This window comes from Cydia fagiglandana, chromosome 27 (genome assembly GCF_963556715.1).
Source record: "Cydia fagiglandana chromosome 27, ilCydFagi1.1, whole genome shotgun sequence".
NCBI classification, from domain to species: Eukaryota; Metazoa; Arthropoda; class Insecta; order Lepidoptera; family Tortricidae; genus Cydia; species Cydia fagiglandana.
Genome location: NC_085958.1, coordinates 8553665 through 8571898, shown reverse-complemented (window position 1 = coordinate 8571898; position 18234 = coordinate 8553665). Strand labels below are relative to the sequence as shown.

At 37.9% G+C, this 18234-nt stretch overlaps 1 protein-coding gene across 1 annotated transcript in view; it reads right to left on the bottom strand.

The window, feature by feature from the left end:
* Nucleotides 1–16170, bottom strand: part of LOC134677917 (organic cation transporter protein-like) — a 64172-nt gene extending 48002 nt beyond the window's left edge. Inside the window, exons 1-2 of the mRNA XM_063536363.1 lie at nt 16055–16170; nt 5272–5660 (exon numbers count right to left, since the gene is read on the bottom strand). Of these exons, the coding sequence (XP_063392433.1) occupies nt 5272–5624 (353 nt within the window). The 5' untranslated portion in view covers nt 5625–5660; nt 16055–16170. The remainder of the gene's footprint in view (nt 1–5271; nt 5661–16054) is intronic.
* Nucleotides 16171–18234: the final 2064 nt, after the last annotated feature.

Sequence of the window (18234 nt, the reverse complement as noted above, 5' to 3'; positions counted from 1 at the left end):
ACAAATTATGCTCTTTACATTCTAATAAAACTTTGTTCTACAATTCAAGGGATTTTTTAAACCCAAATGATAAGGAAATAAAGTGGTAACTAATGTAGTGTAAAAGTGCAAGTATAGACAGAAGCAATATACAGACCAGAAACCCAGAACGTAAGCGTGTAAATCTACTTTAAATGGTTATTTGCACCTCCGTAAAAGAAATTTGTCAGAACGCAACCTCTATTAATGAAAACCTCTATAATTGATATACCTAACGATTTTTTGAACCTCGTTAATTGACACGACCTGCTTAAATGAAAAACCTGGTTAATTGACAAAAACTGGCCGGTCCCTTGAGATTGCAATTATCCAGGTTCCACTGTATATTAAGGTGGGAAAGTCACTTATAATTTGTTTTAAGATCGTTTTTTTTTCGTTATCTCGTAAACGGTACCCCACAGCAAAATAATATCTTTAACGTTAAATAAGATTTCTTATAAAATACCTGCGCACTACTTTTTTTCGCTAGGATCAATATTAAAGAAGATATTAAAGGGAGAATTATTTAGTCATCATCATCATCATCTCAGCCATAAGACGTCCACTGCTGTACATAGGCCACCCCCTTATGGGGGCCAGTTTGATTTTTTGCCAGTTTAATTCTTTAGTCATTCGTAAATAACTCGTAAACGATGGCCACAGCAAAAAATGTTTTAATTCAAGAATAATAATTTACATACAATTTCTTACAAAAAACCGGGCAAGTGCGAGTCGGACTCGCGCACGAAGGGTTCCGTACCATAATGCAAAAACAAAAACAAAAAAAAGCAAAAAGAAAACGGTCACCCATCCAAGTACTGACCCCGCCCGACGTTGCTTAACTTTGGTCAAAAATCATGATTGTTGTATGGGAGCCCCATTTAAATCTTTATTTTATTCTGTTTTTACTATTTGTTGTTATAGCGGCAACAGAAATACATCATCTGTGAAAATTTCAACTGTCTAGCTATCGCGGTTCGTGAGATACAGCCTGGTGACAGACGGACGGACGGACAGCGAAGTCTTAGTAATAGGGTCCCGTTTTACCCTTTGGGTACGGAACCCTAAAAAGATTATTCATTCGCTAGGACCAATACTGTAGGTACTGTAAAAAACATTCAGAGTTTCAAACTTGATAAATGAGCTCGTAGTATTCTTTTTTGCAACATTATAAATATTATAATACACCAACTCGCACTTGTCTAACATGATTAGATGCCTCATTCATTATACGCCAGAAAAACCAATACATGACAGCTTCCGACAGCTGTTGACGTATTTATGGGTATATCTGCATAATTTTTTGTATTAATAAAATTACTCTATTAAGTTTTATCATGTTTATTTAGTTTTAATAAATTACTCCAATAGAGGCTGAATGGTCTCAATAGGCTAACAGTAAAATCAGTTTCTTTTTTAGAACTGTCAAAACGATTTGCTAATATGGAATTTATATGAAAACTAATATAGTGACGTCACCTCGCGTCACGGTCAACTCACCTACTTTTTACACGACTGCCCAAACAAAAAGAGTGTATTGTTTTCAGCGTTCATGTTTGTATGTGTATACATATTTATTTATGTGAGTTTCTTTATTCCACCTTAACTTCTGAATGCCTTAACCGATTTAGATGTATGATACATCATTAGAATCCTTACGTTATCCCGGGTGACATAGGCTATGTGAAGTCATTATAAAAACAATATGGCGGACTTAATACGCGATATAACGCAACCTTTAGAAAAAAATATCGTGCAAACCTATCGAGTGGGGTATCAAAATGAAGGGCTTTGAATGCCGATTGATAATATATATGCAACATGTGGGTTTAAGTTTAATTTTGAGAAATTAAGAAATGACAAAATATGTTAAGAGAAGATAATCTCATAAAACCAAATATTATTATTAAATGGGATACTTATTATAAAAGGAAGGAGTTTGACCGCTGACCATAAAATAATATAATTATATTAGCGTCGGGCGTAGGCCGACATACGTGCACGCTGTACGCGTTCCAAAGCTGGGCGACTTCGACTTTCTCATACTAAGAGTGTCGTAATACGTGACACGCTGTACGCTTACCAAATCCGCCCTCATACCTACTCAAAGCGTCGGGCGTAGCCCGACGTACGTGGTGCGCTGGACGCGTTCCAAAGCCGGGCGCCGAACGGCGCCCTCATACTAAAGGTGTCGGGCGTAGCCCGACGTACGTGACACGCTGACGCTTACCAAATCCGGGCGCCTTCGGCGCCCACATACTCAAAGCCTTGGGCATAGCCCGACGTACGTGGTGCGGTGTACGTTTTCCAAAGCCGTACTAAAAGTGTCGGGCGTAGCCCGACGTATGTGGCGCCCTACACGCGTTCCAAAGCTGGGCGACTTCGACTTTCTCATATTAAAAGTGTCGGGCCTAGCCCGACGTACGTTCGCGCTGTACGCGTTCCAAAGCTGGGCGACGCCGACTTTGTTATACTCAAAGCGTCGGGCGTAGCCCGACGTACGTGGCGCGCTGCGCGCGGTCCTAACCCAGGCGACTTCGACTTTTTCATACTAAAAGTGTAGAGCGTAGCCCGACGTACGTGACACGCTATACGCTTACTAATTCCGGGTGCCTTCGGCGCCCTCATATCCAAAGCGTCGGGCGTAGCCCGACGTACGTGGTGCGCTGTACGCGTTCAGAAGCCGGGTGCCTCGTACGTAACACGCTGTACGCTTACCAAATCCGGGCGCCTTCGGCGCCCTCATACTCAAAGCATCGGGCGTAGCCCGACGTACGTGGTGCGCTGTACGCGTTCCAAAGCCGGGCACCTTCGGCGCCCTCATACTAAAAGAGTCAGGCGTACCCCGACGTAAGTACATGACATGCTGTACGCTTACCAAAGCTATCATACTAAAACCGTTAGCTTTTTAAGCATGTTTTATGCTAACATATCGAGGATCAACATGATGAAAGGTCCAACTAAATTGCCTTAAATCATAAAAAATATGGTTGGTTCAAAAATCTAAAAAGTATATAATAAAATAAATTAATTAAAAATTAAAAAACACGACTGCGAAAAAGCGAACTGAAAGGACAAAAATAATTTTTAGTTGTGTTAGTTACTCAACTTAATGAATGTAAATTAGAATATAAGTGTTCAGTGAAGGTTAGAAACAGCAAACGCAAAAGTTTAATGCTCATTTAGGATCGTGACTGTACCAGTGTATTTTATTTCGATTGCAGTCGGGGACCTTTTAAATGGGAAAATGTCAATACATCAAGGTCCCCGACTGCAATTGAAATAAAATGCACAGGTACAGTCACGATCCTAAATGAGCATTAAACTTTTGCGTTTGCTGTTTATAACCTTCACTGAACACTTATATTCTAATTTACATTCATTAAGTTGAGTAACTAACACAACTAAAAATTATTTTTGTCCTTTCAGTTCGCTTTTTCGCAGTCGTGTTTTTTAATTTTTAATTATTATCTTTCTTTCCGATTTATTCAATAGAAATTGCGTTTAAAAATAACTGCTACCTATATTTTTCTAAAATTTCTAATAATTATCTGGTGCTTTAATTCGTGCCCGGTGTGAAATAATATATTTTAAAACACAGGTAACATTAGCAATATGCCTGCCAAAGAGAGTTTTTAAAAATTGCTAATTTACCATGAATTCTATTTTGGTATTTCTGCACGGTTTTTGCCAAATCTTCTTGTAAATCTGAACGGGAATTTTCTTAGGGGAAACTTGCAAGAGAATGTTCTCATGAAATCGGAACATTAAATTAAAAAAAATATTTTTGGCACATTTTTAGGGTTCCGTACCCAAAGGGTAAAACGGGACCCTATTACAGACTTCGCTGTCCGTCCGTCCGTCCGTCCGTCCGTCTGTCACCAGGCTTCTCACGAACCGTGATAGACAGTTGAAATTTTCACAGATGATGTATTTCTGTTGCCGCTATAACAACAAATACTAAAAACAGAATAAAATAAAGATTTAAATGGGGCTCCCATACAACAAACGTGATTTTTGACCAAAGTTAAGCAACGTCGGGAGGGGTCAGTACTTGGATGGGTGACCGTTTTCTTTTTGCTTTTTTTTATTTATTTTTTATTTTTGCATTATGGTACGGAACCCTTCGTGCGCGAGTCCGACTCGCACTTGCCCGGTTTTTTTTTCTACTAACAAATTTGCTCGCTAGACTTGGCTAGGCTATATTTGCCATTCTATCCATGCTCCATTTTAAAATACTTAAGTTATAGGAAGTTAATTGTAACGCGGATATGACGTGTAGTGTAGGTATCAATGGCCTTCATGTTTTAACTGTTTTAAGCGATAACATAATGTCTACATTTTGAGTGAGTCATAAATACACTCCGTTACTTTTTTTAAAGAGATTAATGCATATTTGGCTATGTACACTTAGCCCCCATTCGCACGGGAGCTTTTACAACGCGCGTTAAAAAAGCGTTTGAATGACACAGACGGATAACCATGTATGTATTCACACGACAGCGGTGACGCTTTTTATCAAGGGTGGTTGGATTTTCGACTTTGAGCCTTGGTCTTTGAGTCGAATTTATAGTGTAGACAGATTCAAGCGCTTTTTTAACGCAGTTAAAAAAATAATCGACGGCAGTTGCTTTTGCGTCCGCACGGCCTGATTTGATCGGACAGTTTAATCAGATTGGACAGGGCTTTTGTTTGGCCCGACGTCACTTGTCATGATTTTTTTTACTTGATAACCAACCATATATGTAGTAGCTTATTGATGAGCCTCCATTCGCATTCGATGAGACAGCTCTTTCAACGCGCGTTAAAAAAGCGCTTGAATCTGTCTACACTATAAATTCGACTTAAAGACCAAGGCTCAAAGTCGAAAATCCAACAACCCTTGATAAAAAGCGTCACCGCTGTCGTGTGAATACATACATGGTTATCCATCTGTGTCATTCAAACGCTTTTTTAACGCGCGTTGAAAAAGCTCCCGTGCGAATGGGGCTAAGTGTACATAGCTAAATATGCATTAATCTCTTTAAAAAACGGCTCAAATGTAACCATAAATCTAAAATTGATGATTAAATTGGAGATTGACCTCAATTCCATTTCTAGTCAAAGAAAAGAGAACTCTCACCCAATCAAAATTATTCACCGAGCATTCTTATCGTGCGTGGTACGTCTTAAAACGTCGTCATTGGCAAAATCCCTCCTGCCAATACACACAAGAGGGGAAAGTCATTAAAAAAAAGAAAAAAGAGAACTCACCTCTCCTCCACAGTCAGGTTCGCCAGCTCTGGCACCCAGCACCAATGCTGCTCCGGCACGAGCGTCATAAAAATTTGCGAGAAATACACAAACGCCACGAAAAACGCGAATGGTATCATCAGTAAAAACAATATCTTCTGATACAATCCGAATTCCCCCACGTATGGCAGTAAATCATCGAAATCCGTTGCCTTTTTCTCTTTTTTCGGGCTGGCAACATTCTCTGTGGGTTTATCGCTGTCAGGTTGGTAGCCCTTGTTCACGAAGCCCAAGTCTATGTTTGACAGGTTGTCTATGCCGTGGTTTTGGCGGGAATCGTCCTCGCAGCACGAAGTTCGCTCTTGTGGCGCCATCTTGCTTTTAGTGCATTGATTTTTGTGCGTTTCGATCTGTAACAAAGGGATATTCGTTTAGATATTAATTTATGATGAAACGAAGTGATGATGATGATTAATAAAAACTGTCCTATGTCCTACCCCGGGTCTCAAACTATCTCCATACCAAATTTCATGTAAATTGGTTCAGCGGTTTAAGCGTGAAGCGGGTTACGGTCTGTCTGTCGGTCTGTGTTAACACACTGTGTTACTTTCGCATTTATAACATTATACCGGGTGTGGCCTGTAATATGAGCAAAAAATTTTACTGTAGGCTGTACTCCTCATACTGATCAACATTTCTTCAGGGACTTTTGAAAATAACTTGTAGTTTGATTTTTAATACACTTTAAAGGTTATTCAAAGATGCAATATATTGCGAATTTTGTTATGTTTAAGGCTTGACAAGCAACGTCAATCACAATGATATGGCGTGGCGATGGCGTCCATTGAAGATAATATTTATTTTGTATGAAAGTCTAAATACTTCATAATTTTTAAAAGTTGTTGAACAAAAGTGTCACCGTTTGAGGAGTACAATCTATGTTTTAATTATTTGCTCATGTTATAGGCCACACCCGGTATAATGTAGGGATTTATCAGCCATCATCGGTACGTATGCTTGTTTGTCAATCAAGAAGAAATATTCGTGATAAAAAAATGCCCTTGCCAGGATTCGAGCCCTGCAGGCAGGGTAACTACTGACTAGGCTACGGAGGCCGATAAAAACATATTGTTTTACATAAATAACTAACTTCATGTAGGCAGCTAATAATTATTCATTAAATTAATTACCTACTTTAATACACTACTTACGTCTTAAAAGAGAACAGATGGCCATTGGCCACCTGCTTGATTCACTCCTTCATGTGAACGTATTTATTCAAATTTTGGCCTTATAACACTTTAATTTGCCATCATGCTGCCACTTTATTTAAATAGACTAATTATGCTCAGATTATAATCCCATGTATTTTATGACATATGTAATTACGTCAAAGTACCAATCTAACTTGTCAGTTTACGATGGCAGTACATAGGTCAATGCTGAAAGGTTTTGGAGCGCACCACTTAAAACATTTTTGTACGTCGACCATTTAAGATACGCAAAAACAGAATAGCTATGGAACTCTGATTAGAGCTCAAAAATTACCCCACATATACCGGGTGTGGCCTGTAACACGAGCAAATAATTAAAACATAGATTTTACTCCTCAAACGGTGACACTTTTGTACAACAACTTTTAAAAATTATGAAGTATTTCCGCTGCCCAAAGGTTGTCTGGAAGAGATCGCTTTTTAGCGATAAGACCGCCTGTTGTTTACCTCTGCTTGTATTTCTGTTTTCTTTTGTATTGTCTTCTTTTATTGAGGTGTGCAATAAAGAGTATTTTTTATATTGTATTGTATTGTATTTAGACTCCCTATTTTTCATACAAAATAAATATTATCTTCAATGGACGCTATCGCCACGCCATATCATTGTGATTGACGTTGCTTGTCACGCCTTAAACATAACAAAATTCCCAATACATTGTGTCTTAGAATAAACTTTACAGTGTATTAAAAATCAAACCATAAGTTATTTTTAAAAGTCGCTGAACAAATGTTGGTCAGTATGAGGAGTACAGCCTACCAGAGATGTGAAAAATACTTTATAAAAAGTATTTAAATACAAAATACAAATACTTCCTTGATAATACTATTTCAAATGCAAAATACAAAATAGTTTTTGAATTTGTATTTAAATACAAAATACGAAATAGGTATTTTCAAAATACTTTTTAAAAATACAAATACTTTGCGATAAAAGGTACTCTGAGTAGTGAATACCTAGTCTGAATTAAAAAGTATTACTCGGAATTTCCGAGTTGAAAAGACTTTTTATTCTTTGAAATCAATCCTCTATCTAAAGTGCATTTCTAGTTGTTTGGTCATATTAACCGGTAGGATGTAGGTATGGAATATGGATGATGGTTTTTAACGGCCAACTTTTAAAGCATTAATTTGTAATGTTTTACAGCTAGTATAATGCCTCTCGTTAGTGTGATGAAAACGTCTCGTTTGTGTTTCATCAGGGCAGAAAAGTTTGTTCTCCTCTCGTGCCTTGAAACCCTCGCAACACTCAAGATTCGCTTGTGGTCATGTGCGACGTTACTAAACAGACAACAGTTCCATTTAACAGTTCCATGTTAAAAGAATGAGAGAGTTGCCAGGATTGTAACATCAGAAGAGATTGTAACTCCTACCTACATTAATTAACTACGTACTATAAAGTATTTTGTATTTTGAAAATAGAAAATAGGTCCCAAAAACTATTTCAAATAAAATACAAAATAGTTTTCTTCAAAAGGTATTTAAATACAAAATACAAAATAGGCATTTTGCATTTTGTATTTGCATTTTAAATACAAGTATTTCAAATAAGTCACATCTCTGCAGCCTACAGTTTAATTTTTTGCTCATATTACAGGCCACACCCGGTATAAGCTGTAGTGATAGTGATATTATGCTATTCTAACTTTATCCGTGCTCCATATACTAGGTTAGGTACTTTACTAGATTATCTTAAATTCAAGTGACATACCCCCAAGGCTAAGTGTTGTAACTTGTAATGTAACAAGGCGCGGCGAACGTGAAGTAGGATTTACTATGCACTCAGGAGTGTGAAAATGGGTTACTTTTGTACAGAATTAACTGGCAAAATAAGTCGTTTTTATTGTAATTGGGTGTACGCTAACCTAAATAGGCGCCAGGCTGCAGCAAAAAGATTTACTTAAGGCGCGCCCTAAGGTTAGGTAATAAAACATGACGGAAAAAGTCATATTTCTGATAATATAAAATCATTATAAATTACTAAAGGACAAACAGTAATACAAAACTAAAACTAACTACAATTAAAATAACTAAAACTAAAAATATATCTGCACACAAAATAGTTATTTGTTTTACAAGGGGGCAAAGTTGTTGTTTAATCGTTCGTACAACCTGATTTTTTTACTGTTTTTTTGCGTTGGTATACGTAACCCTTCGTGCGAGAGTGACTCGCAATTGGCCGCATTTTAACAACTCGCCCGCTTAGCAACTTATTGTATCAAAAAAATCACCTTTTTAGGGTTTCGTAGCCAAATGGCAAAAAACGGAACCCTTATAGATTCGTCATGTCTGTCCGTCTGTCCGTCTGTCCGTGTATGTCACAGCCACTTTTTTCCGAAACTATTGTCATACAAAAATAGAAAAAAAAACAATAAATTTTGGGGGTTCCCCATACTTAGCACTGAAACACAAAAATTTTTTTTTTCGTCAAACCCATACGTGATAGGATAGGTCTTCAAAAATGATATTGAGGCTTCTAATATAATTTTTTTCTAAACTGAATAGTTTGCGCGAGAGACACTTCCAAAGTGGTAAAATGTGTCCCCCCCCTGTAACTTCTAAAATAAAATTAAAAAAATATGTATGATGTACAGTCAAGGAATTTAAATTCCGACCCATTTCGTACTTTGTCACAGTGACAATCAATATGAAAGCCGCTAGAGACCTCATACGGTTGTCACTGTGACAAAGTACGAAATGGGTCGGAATTTAAATTCCTTGACTGTACATCACCATGCAAATTTCCACCGAAAATTGGTTTAAACGAGATCTAGTAAGTAGTTTTTTTAATACGTCATAAATCTTAAATCGCAATTTTATTATGTTACTTGCTGCTACGGAACCCTTCATGGGCGAGTCCGACTCGCACTTGGCCGCTTTTTTTTATTGTTGATACCGGATTATAGTTATAAATACATTTTGAGTACCTTTGACATTTGAGGTATCTGTGCCTGTAAATAAACATGAATTCAAGACATGAATAAATTAAAAACGTGCAAAAAACATCGAGAATGATACTGTATAATTTATGTTATAACTAATTGTTCTGGCATTAATTGAAGGTTACTAGTTTATCAATAAGTTTTTGGCAAAAATTTAATTTTTGCTACAAGCTTTTATCGCTGACTGTACTTTTCTTCCGACAGACAACTAATACTCATCGAGACAATTCTAAAAACCCCTAACACATTTACGTTGCGTTGTTTCATCACAGAGTTCCTATGGCCACCTCCTGTCTCCATCATCAGATCAGTTCGACAGTACCATATTATTGTATTGTCATCAGAACTACGTACAGCTGCCAATTTTCATGACGCTACGATCCTTGGAAGATGGTTAAATTAGTTACCTTAGATTCCATTACATAGTTAGTTACATACAGGTCGACCTAATAAAAGCTTGTTAAAAATGTGACGACTATTTGATTTGTAGGGATGCCCCGAATAGTGGTTTTGGCCGAATACCGAATATTCGGTGCCTCACTCGGCCGAAGCGCCGAATATTCGGGCCCATTCGGTGGATGAATATTCGGCATGAGATGCGAACATTTTGAGTAACAATTATCATGGAAACTATTCGCCAACAAAGCATAACATTTGCTAAGATATATGTATTAAGTACATATTATACTTTTTGGTGAACAGAATTAATTAATGTACCTAGTTACAGTCAATCAAATCAGAACCATGATAAAAATAAAATATAAAATTGTAATCAACAAATGCTCAAAAAAGAATACATTTTAAATATTAAATACTTATACGTAAACGTACTGGTGCTCGACGCGGTCCCGGTACAGTCACCTGCAATAATATGTTACACAACGAAGGCCGCAAAAATATCTGACACGATCTTATTTGTAGAGCCATAAGAGCGTGTCAAATATTTTTGCGGCCTTCGAAGAGTAACATATTATTGCAGGTGACTGTACATGTCATCTTGAAACTTAAGTCATTGTCCATAGAGGTGACAGCAAGGTGTCATCTATTGGGCATTAGCATGTGTAGCACTAGTACGTTTACCTTACCTAGTTTTTGGTTATTTTTATTATATAATTTTTCTTTTTAGGTTGGTGCAACTGATATTCGGTATTCGGCCGAATAGTAGGCTACATTCGGCCGAATACCGATTATTCGGTAAATTGGCCGAATAGGCCTAATACCGAATAGTTGCCGAATATCCGTGGCATCTCTAGCAGTGCAGCATTATGCTACTATTTGACAAAACTATTAAATAGACAAATGTCTATTCAAACGTGATTTTGTATCGTCGGACAATTATCAAGTTAATCAAAAAATTTTTTGCCCTTTTGCTTCATCTTTTTAAGGTTCCGTACCCAAAGGGTAAAACGGGACCCTATTACTAAGACTTCGCTGTCCGTCCGTCCGTCCGTCCGTCTGTCTGTCACCAGGCTGTATCTCACGAACCGTGATAGCTAGACAGTTGAAATTTTCACAGATGATGTATTTCTGTTGCCGCTATAACAACAAATACTAATAACAGAATAAAATAAAGATTTAAGTGGGGCTCTCATACAGCAAACGTGATTTTTGACCAAAGTTAAGCAACGTCGGCCGTGGTCAGTACTTGGATGGGTGACCGTTTTTAGGGTTCCGTACCCAAAGGGTAAAACTTCGCTGGAAGGGGGGAAGGGTAAGACTTCGCTGTCCGTCCGTCCGTCCGTCTGTCTGTCACCAGGCTGTATCTCACAAACCGTGATAGCTAGACAGTTGAAATTTTCACAGATGATGTATTTCTGTTGCCGCTATAACAACAAATACTAAAAACAGAATAAAATAAAGATTTAAGTGGGGCTCCCATACAGCATACGTGATTTTTGACCAAAGTTAAGCAACGTCGGGCGTGGTCAGTACTTGGATGGGTGACCGTTTTCTTTTTGCATTTTTTTCCGTTTTTTTTTTCCTTTATGGTACGGAACCCTTCGTGCGCGAGTCCAACTCGCACTTGCCCGTTTTTTTTTGCATTTTTTCCGTTTTTTTTTGCATTATGGTACGGAACCCTTGGTGCGCGAGTCCGACTCGTACTTGCCCGGTTTTTTTTTTTAGTTAGCCTGTTGAAGTGTCCCACTGCTAGGCAAAGGCCTCTCCCTCTGATTTCCATGACTCCCGTTCATCATCTAGTTAAAACAATATTGATCCAACAAGTTTTTTTTTCATTGACAACAGTTTACAATTATGAATGAAAAATGCACCATTGTATGTAAACTAAGCTTTTTAATTACCCGCTTTTAACTTTTCCAAATTCAACCCTAATGCGCTTGTCATAAGATTTAAATTCTATTAAACCACAAACCAGAACCTTTTGGCGTTAAAATCGTTACAAACATGCATTTACCGTTAGCAAAACAAGACGTTGTGTCTTAACATGTCAGTGTAAGATTCATTTTCGTTCAACTTTCACTTGATTAACCGCAAGTGTTTTATCACCTTCAAAACACGACCAAGTAAATTTTGCTGTTGCTGAAATTAATGATGGCTCTTAACGTGTGTGGAATAAAGGTGATTTTGGCTTGTGTTTTTGCAGATCGGTTGTTGACAATGACCCCGATGGGTACTGATCACTTGGCGTTGATGTTACGTGATTGTTACCGACTTTACGGCATCTTACATTCTGACAAGGGCTGTATTCGACTTCGCTTTGTGACAGTGGCGACATTGCTGTTATTGACCGAAGCGTTAGCAAAGGTCTCCGTTGTGACTCGGGCAATCAATATGTCCCGGATGTTCTCCTCTACAGGTTGCTGTACCGATTCTCGTGAAATTGTATAAGCATGTCAGAAAGTGTTAGTGGAGTTAAGACGTGGCCAATTATGCAGTGGCCAATAACCAATAACTATAGCCACCTGAGACCCAGAAGCAATTGTTTTGTTTTTGAAATTGGAACCCTAAGTTACACAATAAAAGTTCAAAATAGATTTTGGAATATGTACAAAAAACTGTACGCAGGGACTTAGGAGGTTAGCAGTCACCATAGTCTCTTCAAAACCGAGGTCGCAGCGAGTCCGATACATAAAATTAAGTACTTATAATTTAAATGTTGAATAAATTAAACAAAAACAAATCAGGAAACGCATTACGCACAGAAATTAACATTTTAAATTCAAGTTTTAATTTGTGTTTTTATTGACAACCGGTCTGGCCTAGTGGGTAAAGCCTATTATTTATTCCGTAGACTAAAATGACATTTCATACTATGAAATGACATTTTATGTTCATACTAGGAAATGTCATTTTAGTCTACGGAATAAAAAAAAATAGGCTTTAGTGACTCTGCCTATGAAGCCGATGGTCCCGGGTTCGAATCCCGGTAAGGGTATTTGTATGATGAATATGATGATACAAACATTTGTTCCTGAGTCATGGTTGTTTTCTATGTATGTAAGTATTTGTATATTATATATATCGTTGTCTGAGTACCCACATCGCAAGCCTTCTTGAGCTTACCGTGAGGCTTAGTACATTTGTGTAAAAATGTCCTATAATATTTATTTATTAATATTTATTTTCTATCTTCTTGAACCTCGTAACGCCCAATGTGCATTATAAGGTACACTCTGTTTCAATCTAATTCGAACCCTGATAAAACTACTTACATAAGGTAGGATTTCCTTTGTTTCGTCGTTTTCTGACACAAAAGAAAGTCACACTTGTTGTATAATAATACAACAAAGTTCTAATTTAAAAGTTTTTGGCAAAAAAATCATTTTTGGTACAAGCTTTTATCGCCGACTGTACTTTTTTTCCACAAGCAACTAATACTCATCGAGACAATTCTAAAAACCCCAAACACAATTAGGTTGCGTTGTTTCATCACAGAGTTCCTATGGCCACCTCCAGTATCCATCATCAGATCAGGGGGCCAATTTTTGATATTCGACCACTCGATTTCGTGTATTTCGTTAAATGATATCTCCACCACTAGGCATTTAAATTCTACTAATAGTATTTCAATCGAGTGGTCAATACCACTAGATTCCAAATTTCGATAGCTCGTATTTCAAAAATTTGCATTTCGCCGTTTTCCACCGATTTTCGAATGACAAAATCGAGCGATCGAAATCAAAAATCGGCCCCCAGTTCGACAGTACCATATTATTGTATTGTCATCATAACTACATACAGCTGTCAATTTTCATGACGCTACGATCCTAGTAAGATGGTTAAATTAGTTACCTTAGATTCAATTACATAGTTACATACAGGTCGACGTTCCTATGGCCACCTCCAGTCTCCATCATCAGATCAGTTCGACAGTACCATATTATTGTATTGTCATCATAACTACATACAGCTGCCAATTTTCATGACTCTACGATCCTAAGAAGATGGTTAAATTAGTTACCTTAGATTCCATTACATAGTTAGTTACATACAGGTCGAGAGTTCCTATGGCCACCTCCTGTCTCCATCATCAGATCAGTTCGACAGTACCATATTATTGTATTGTCATCAGAACTACATACAGCTGCCAATTTTCATGACGCTACGATCCTTGGAAGATGGTTAAATTAGTTACCTTAGATTCCATTACATAGTTAGTTACATACAGGCCGACCTAATACTCGTAAAAACTTTTTAAAAATACGAAAACTTTGTATGGTGAGATTGGTGATCGAGCCTTACTTACCTAGCGATTTTCAATTTTTGATTTTTTTTCATCAGGGTTTCATATAATTTGGTTGAAGAACTCCTCATTCAAGTCCGAAAACCCACGAAATCCCAGTTCGAAATACAAACAAACCGGTCAAGTGCGAGTCGGACTCGCGCACGAAGGGTTCCGTATGAGAATTCGTTCAGTAGTTTTTGAGTTTATCGCGAACAAAAACACAAAGAGACATCCGCGGCGGGGGACTTTGTTTTCTAAAGGGGCCCACTGATTAACAGTCCGCCGGACGGTATCGGCCTGTCAGTTAGAACAAAATTTTGACAGTTCCGCACAACTGACAGGCCGATACCGTCCGGCGGACTGTTAATCAGTGGGCCCCTTTAGGTGTAGTGATAATAATATTTATTTTAGTTTGTAATTTGTACAGCTTGGCAATAAAGAGTAGAAATTAAAAAGTGGTAACACTGTAGTGTCGTCCCTTTCAAACCAATTTATACAGGGTGATTCATGAGACGTGAGCAGGAATAATCCTGCACATTCAGTAACTGATAATTGATCGATCACCGTCGTATTTAGGTGAAACAACCACACTTTTTCCTACTTTTTAACTTCTTGGTGAGGGCAAATTTAATTCTCTACAATCGTGGTCACCCTACAAGACCTAATTAATAGACATAAAACCTCTTTAACCGTAATGACAGCATTTTGATTACGAAGAAAATAAACGTCAAACTTGAGTGTGATACGAGTTTTCAAAAGTAACCAGACCGTGATGACATTCAATTTGACACAGAATATCGGTAGTTTAGGATTCTAACTTTAGGGCGACCATGCATGTCGTAAATAAATTAATAAATTTTTTTTTCAACATGACTAGAAAATTAACGTTAACCTCACTAATACTGATACGAAACAGTTGCTTATAATTAACGAAATGCGCAGTGTTAGTCCTGCTCACGTCTCCTGAATCACCCTGTATAAGAAAACGGGACGACACTACAATGTTGCCACTTTTTAATTTCTACTCTTTTTGCCATGCTGTACATTAAGGACAAATTGAGAGGAATGCAAAAATAGTTATTTGTTGTACAAGGGGGCAAAGTTGTTGTTTAACCGCTCGTGCTAATATTGATACCCGAGCAAGCGAACTATTCCAAAATTGAATCTTGAGCGTTGCGAGGGTTTCAAAGCACGAGGGTTAAACAAAAATTGCCCCCGAGTGAGATTTACTCGTAATTACTGGATTTCAGAAACTAAAGTAATTTCAAAATTAGCAATTAAACTTTTTATTAGCGTTCCTGTAAATGTGTATACTTGGGTGTAGATAATAGTGTGACTTTTACCTAAACAACACTAATAAGTACCTAAAAATATACATATAAGAAAAGCAATATAAATGCTCTTTCGCAAAAAAGAGAATTTATTAAACATATTTTAGTTTTATTTAGTCCAAATTTTTAGTTTTTTTTTACAGTTTAAGTTAGTTTTTTGATAGAACATATTCTAAACCTGAAAATATAATTATATCCTTACACTACCAACTTTAAACACAATTTCCTACATATAATATACGTACTTATATAGTATGTTATATACGTACTTACAAAAAAATTGCCAGTAATGCATGTTTAATTAAGCTTTTTTTCGTTGACTTGTAAATTTTATATTAGGTATAGGAAAATTATTTATCCAAAATCCGATCGCTCTCTAAACTTGTGTCACATATATTGTAACTAGCCCTAGCACAGGCCCCGGTCTTTTTGGGCTGTTACTGCACACTATGTCTTTAAACGCACAATTAAAATGTACAATTAGATATAGTGAAAAGTTTGCTGTACATATTTAATGAATAAATAAATAAGAAAATAAAAAAGGTTATTCCCTAAATTTTAGGACACTGCACTTACCCCAATTCCCTTTTCCGTTTCACGTGCACAAACACTGCAATATTTCAAAGTCCGCGGACTATCTAAATACTACAGTAGCGAGTACTAGCGACCAGTAGCGACCGGGCCGATCTACTCGCGCGAGTGCACTGGCACAGACGGCGGCAGCCTTGCTTTTAAAACAACTTGTAATAACCCCCACCAGTGCTTTTGGTGTATTTTTGATTTAAAAAATCTAAACAAAAACAAATATTAATCACAATTATTATACAAATACATTACCTATACCTAGGTACAATGGAATTGATTCTTCTTCCTCGCGTTATCCCGGCATTTTGCCACGGCTATTGTGAGCCTGGGGTCCGCTTGACAGCTTATCCCAAGAATTGACGAAGGTAATAGTTTTTACGAAAGGGACTGCCATCTGACCTTCCAACCCAGAGTGTAAACTAGGCCTTATTGGGATGAGTCCGGTTTCCTCACGATGTTTTCCTTCACCGGAAAGCGACTGGTAAATATCAAATGATATTTCGTACATAAGTTCCGAAAAACTCATTGGTACGAGTCGGGGTTTGAACCCGCGACCCCCGGATTGCAAGTCGCACGCAAGGCACGCAACGCAATACAATAAAATTGACTGTAATAAACTAAATACTTATATTATAATAAAAACTAAACCATACACCCTATCCTCTAGCCGCCCATACGTCAAACCTTGCCAAGCAAAATTAAATTTCATTTTGTCAACACAAAGTTCAAATTAGAATGGAACAGGAGACCTTTTTATAGGTCCCTGGGCGGCTAGAGGCTATAGTGCCCGTAAGGCTGGCTACATTCCCACGCTAAAGTTTAAAATTGTGTTTTTTATGTAATGGACCATTTCAGGGAAAAGTGTAAGTACCATTTACTTTTTTTTGAGAAACTCTTTTGGGTTATTTTTACTCAAAATCACGAGGACTACCATTATTAAAATGAAAACATATTGTTTGTTTTGTGACGCATTTTCATACACAAAACTGACACCCAAAATTTGTATGAAAAATGGTAACAAGTTCTTCCTTTTTTAGGATTCAGTACCCAAAGCGTAAAAACAGGACCCTATTACTAAGACTTCACTGTCCGTCCAGGCTGTATCTCACAAACCGTGGTAGCTAGCACGCGTCAAGACACGGGGCCCAATTCGGAACCACTACTAAACGAAATTAATAAGTAGCTTAAATCTAAAATAGGCCCCTGAGGCATTGTACCAAGGATGCTGGCGGCATTTCCCCGCTGTATCGCAATGCTGATACGTTGTGCGAGGTAGCCGCCAGCTCTTCGGTCACTAGTTACGTCAACCAGACGCTTCGCGATTTCTGCGAACAACTTATGCGCGCTGGGACCCCATGGATCTAGAGTTTCAACTCCAAATGGTACAAAATGGTACTCTTTACCGAGCCTCTCTACCTCTATTAGATATCTTTTAGACATCACCAAGATACGATAACGATATGTTTAAGATCTTGTCAAATTTAACATTTGCGCGATTCTGGAGATACTCTTGAACGATTTCCTCAGGATATGACTTAGAGACCCAATTCACATCTAATAGATATCTTACGCTATCTAACGTAAAAGTAACATTGGTTGCCCGAATTGCGCTGCATAAGATAACTAGTTGATATCTAAACTATAACGTATCTAGAATGGATCTAGCACGTGTCGTCTCTTGTGAATATCTTGAAGTTCGAATAGGGCAGACGTTAATACAAATAGCAAGCTATTTCAGTCAGTTTCGGCACAAAAAGTACTGACGTCGACTGAAGTATCATGATAAATACAAACGTTTCCTAGAAAGGCACTTGTCCCACCGCCGACGATGAGCGATAAGCGAGTAGAACGATAAACTAGAAACGAGTGGGCGAGCGGCGAGAAGCGAGTGTTAGCTCCAATAGTTTTGTCGATCGGCTATAGGCGAGTGTTCGAGTGCGACGAGCTATTACTCGCGTCACTGGCTCGGGCGGTGCAGCGTAGCCGAACACGCAGACTGATTGGTCTCGCAGTTTGAATTCTAACTACGAAGCGAGCATCGCCGAGCGAGTACCGCTGAGCTAGTTTTATCTTATCGCGGCGTTGCGATCGTTGCGAGCGTTCTCGCCGGCACGGCAGTGTGAACAGCCAGCGATGAACTATTAATATATGTGTCTCTTTTACTAACACAG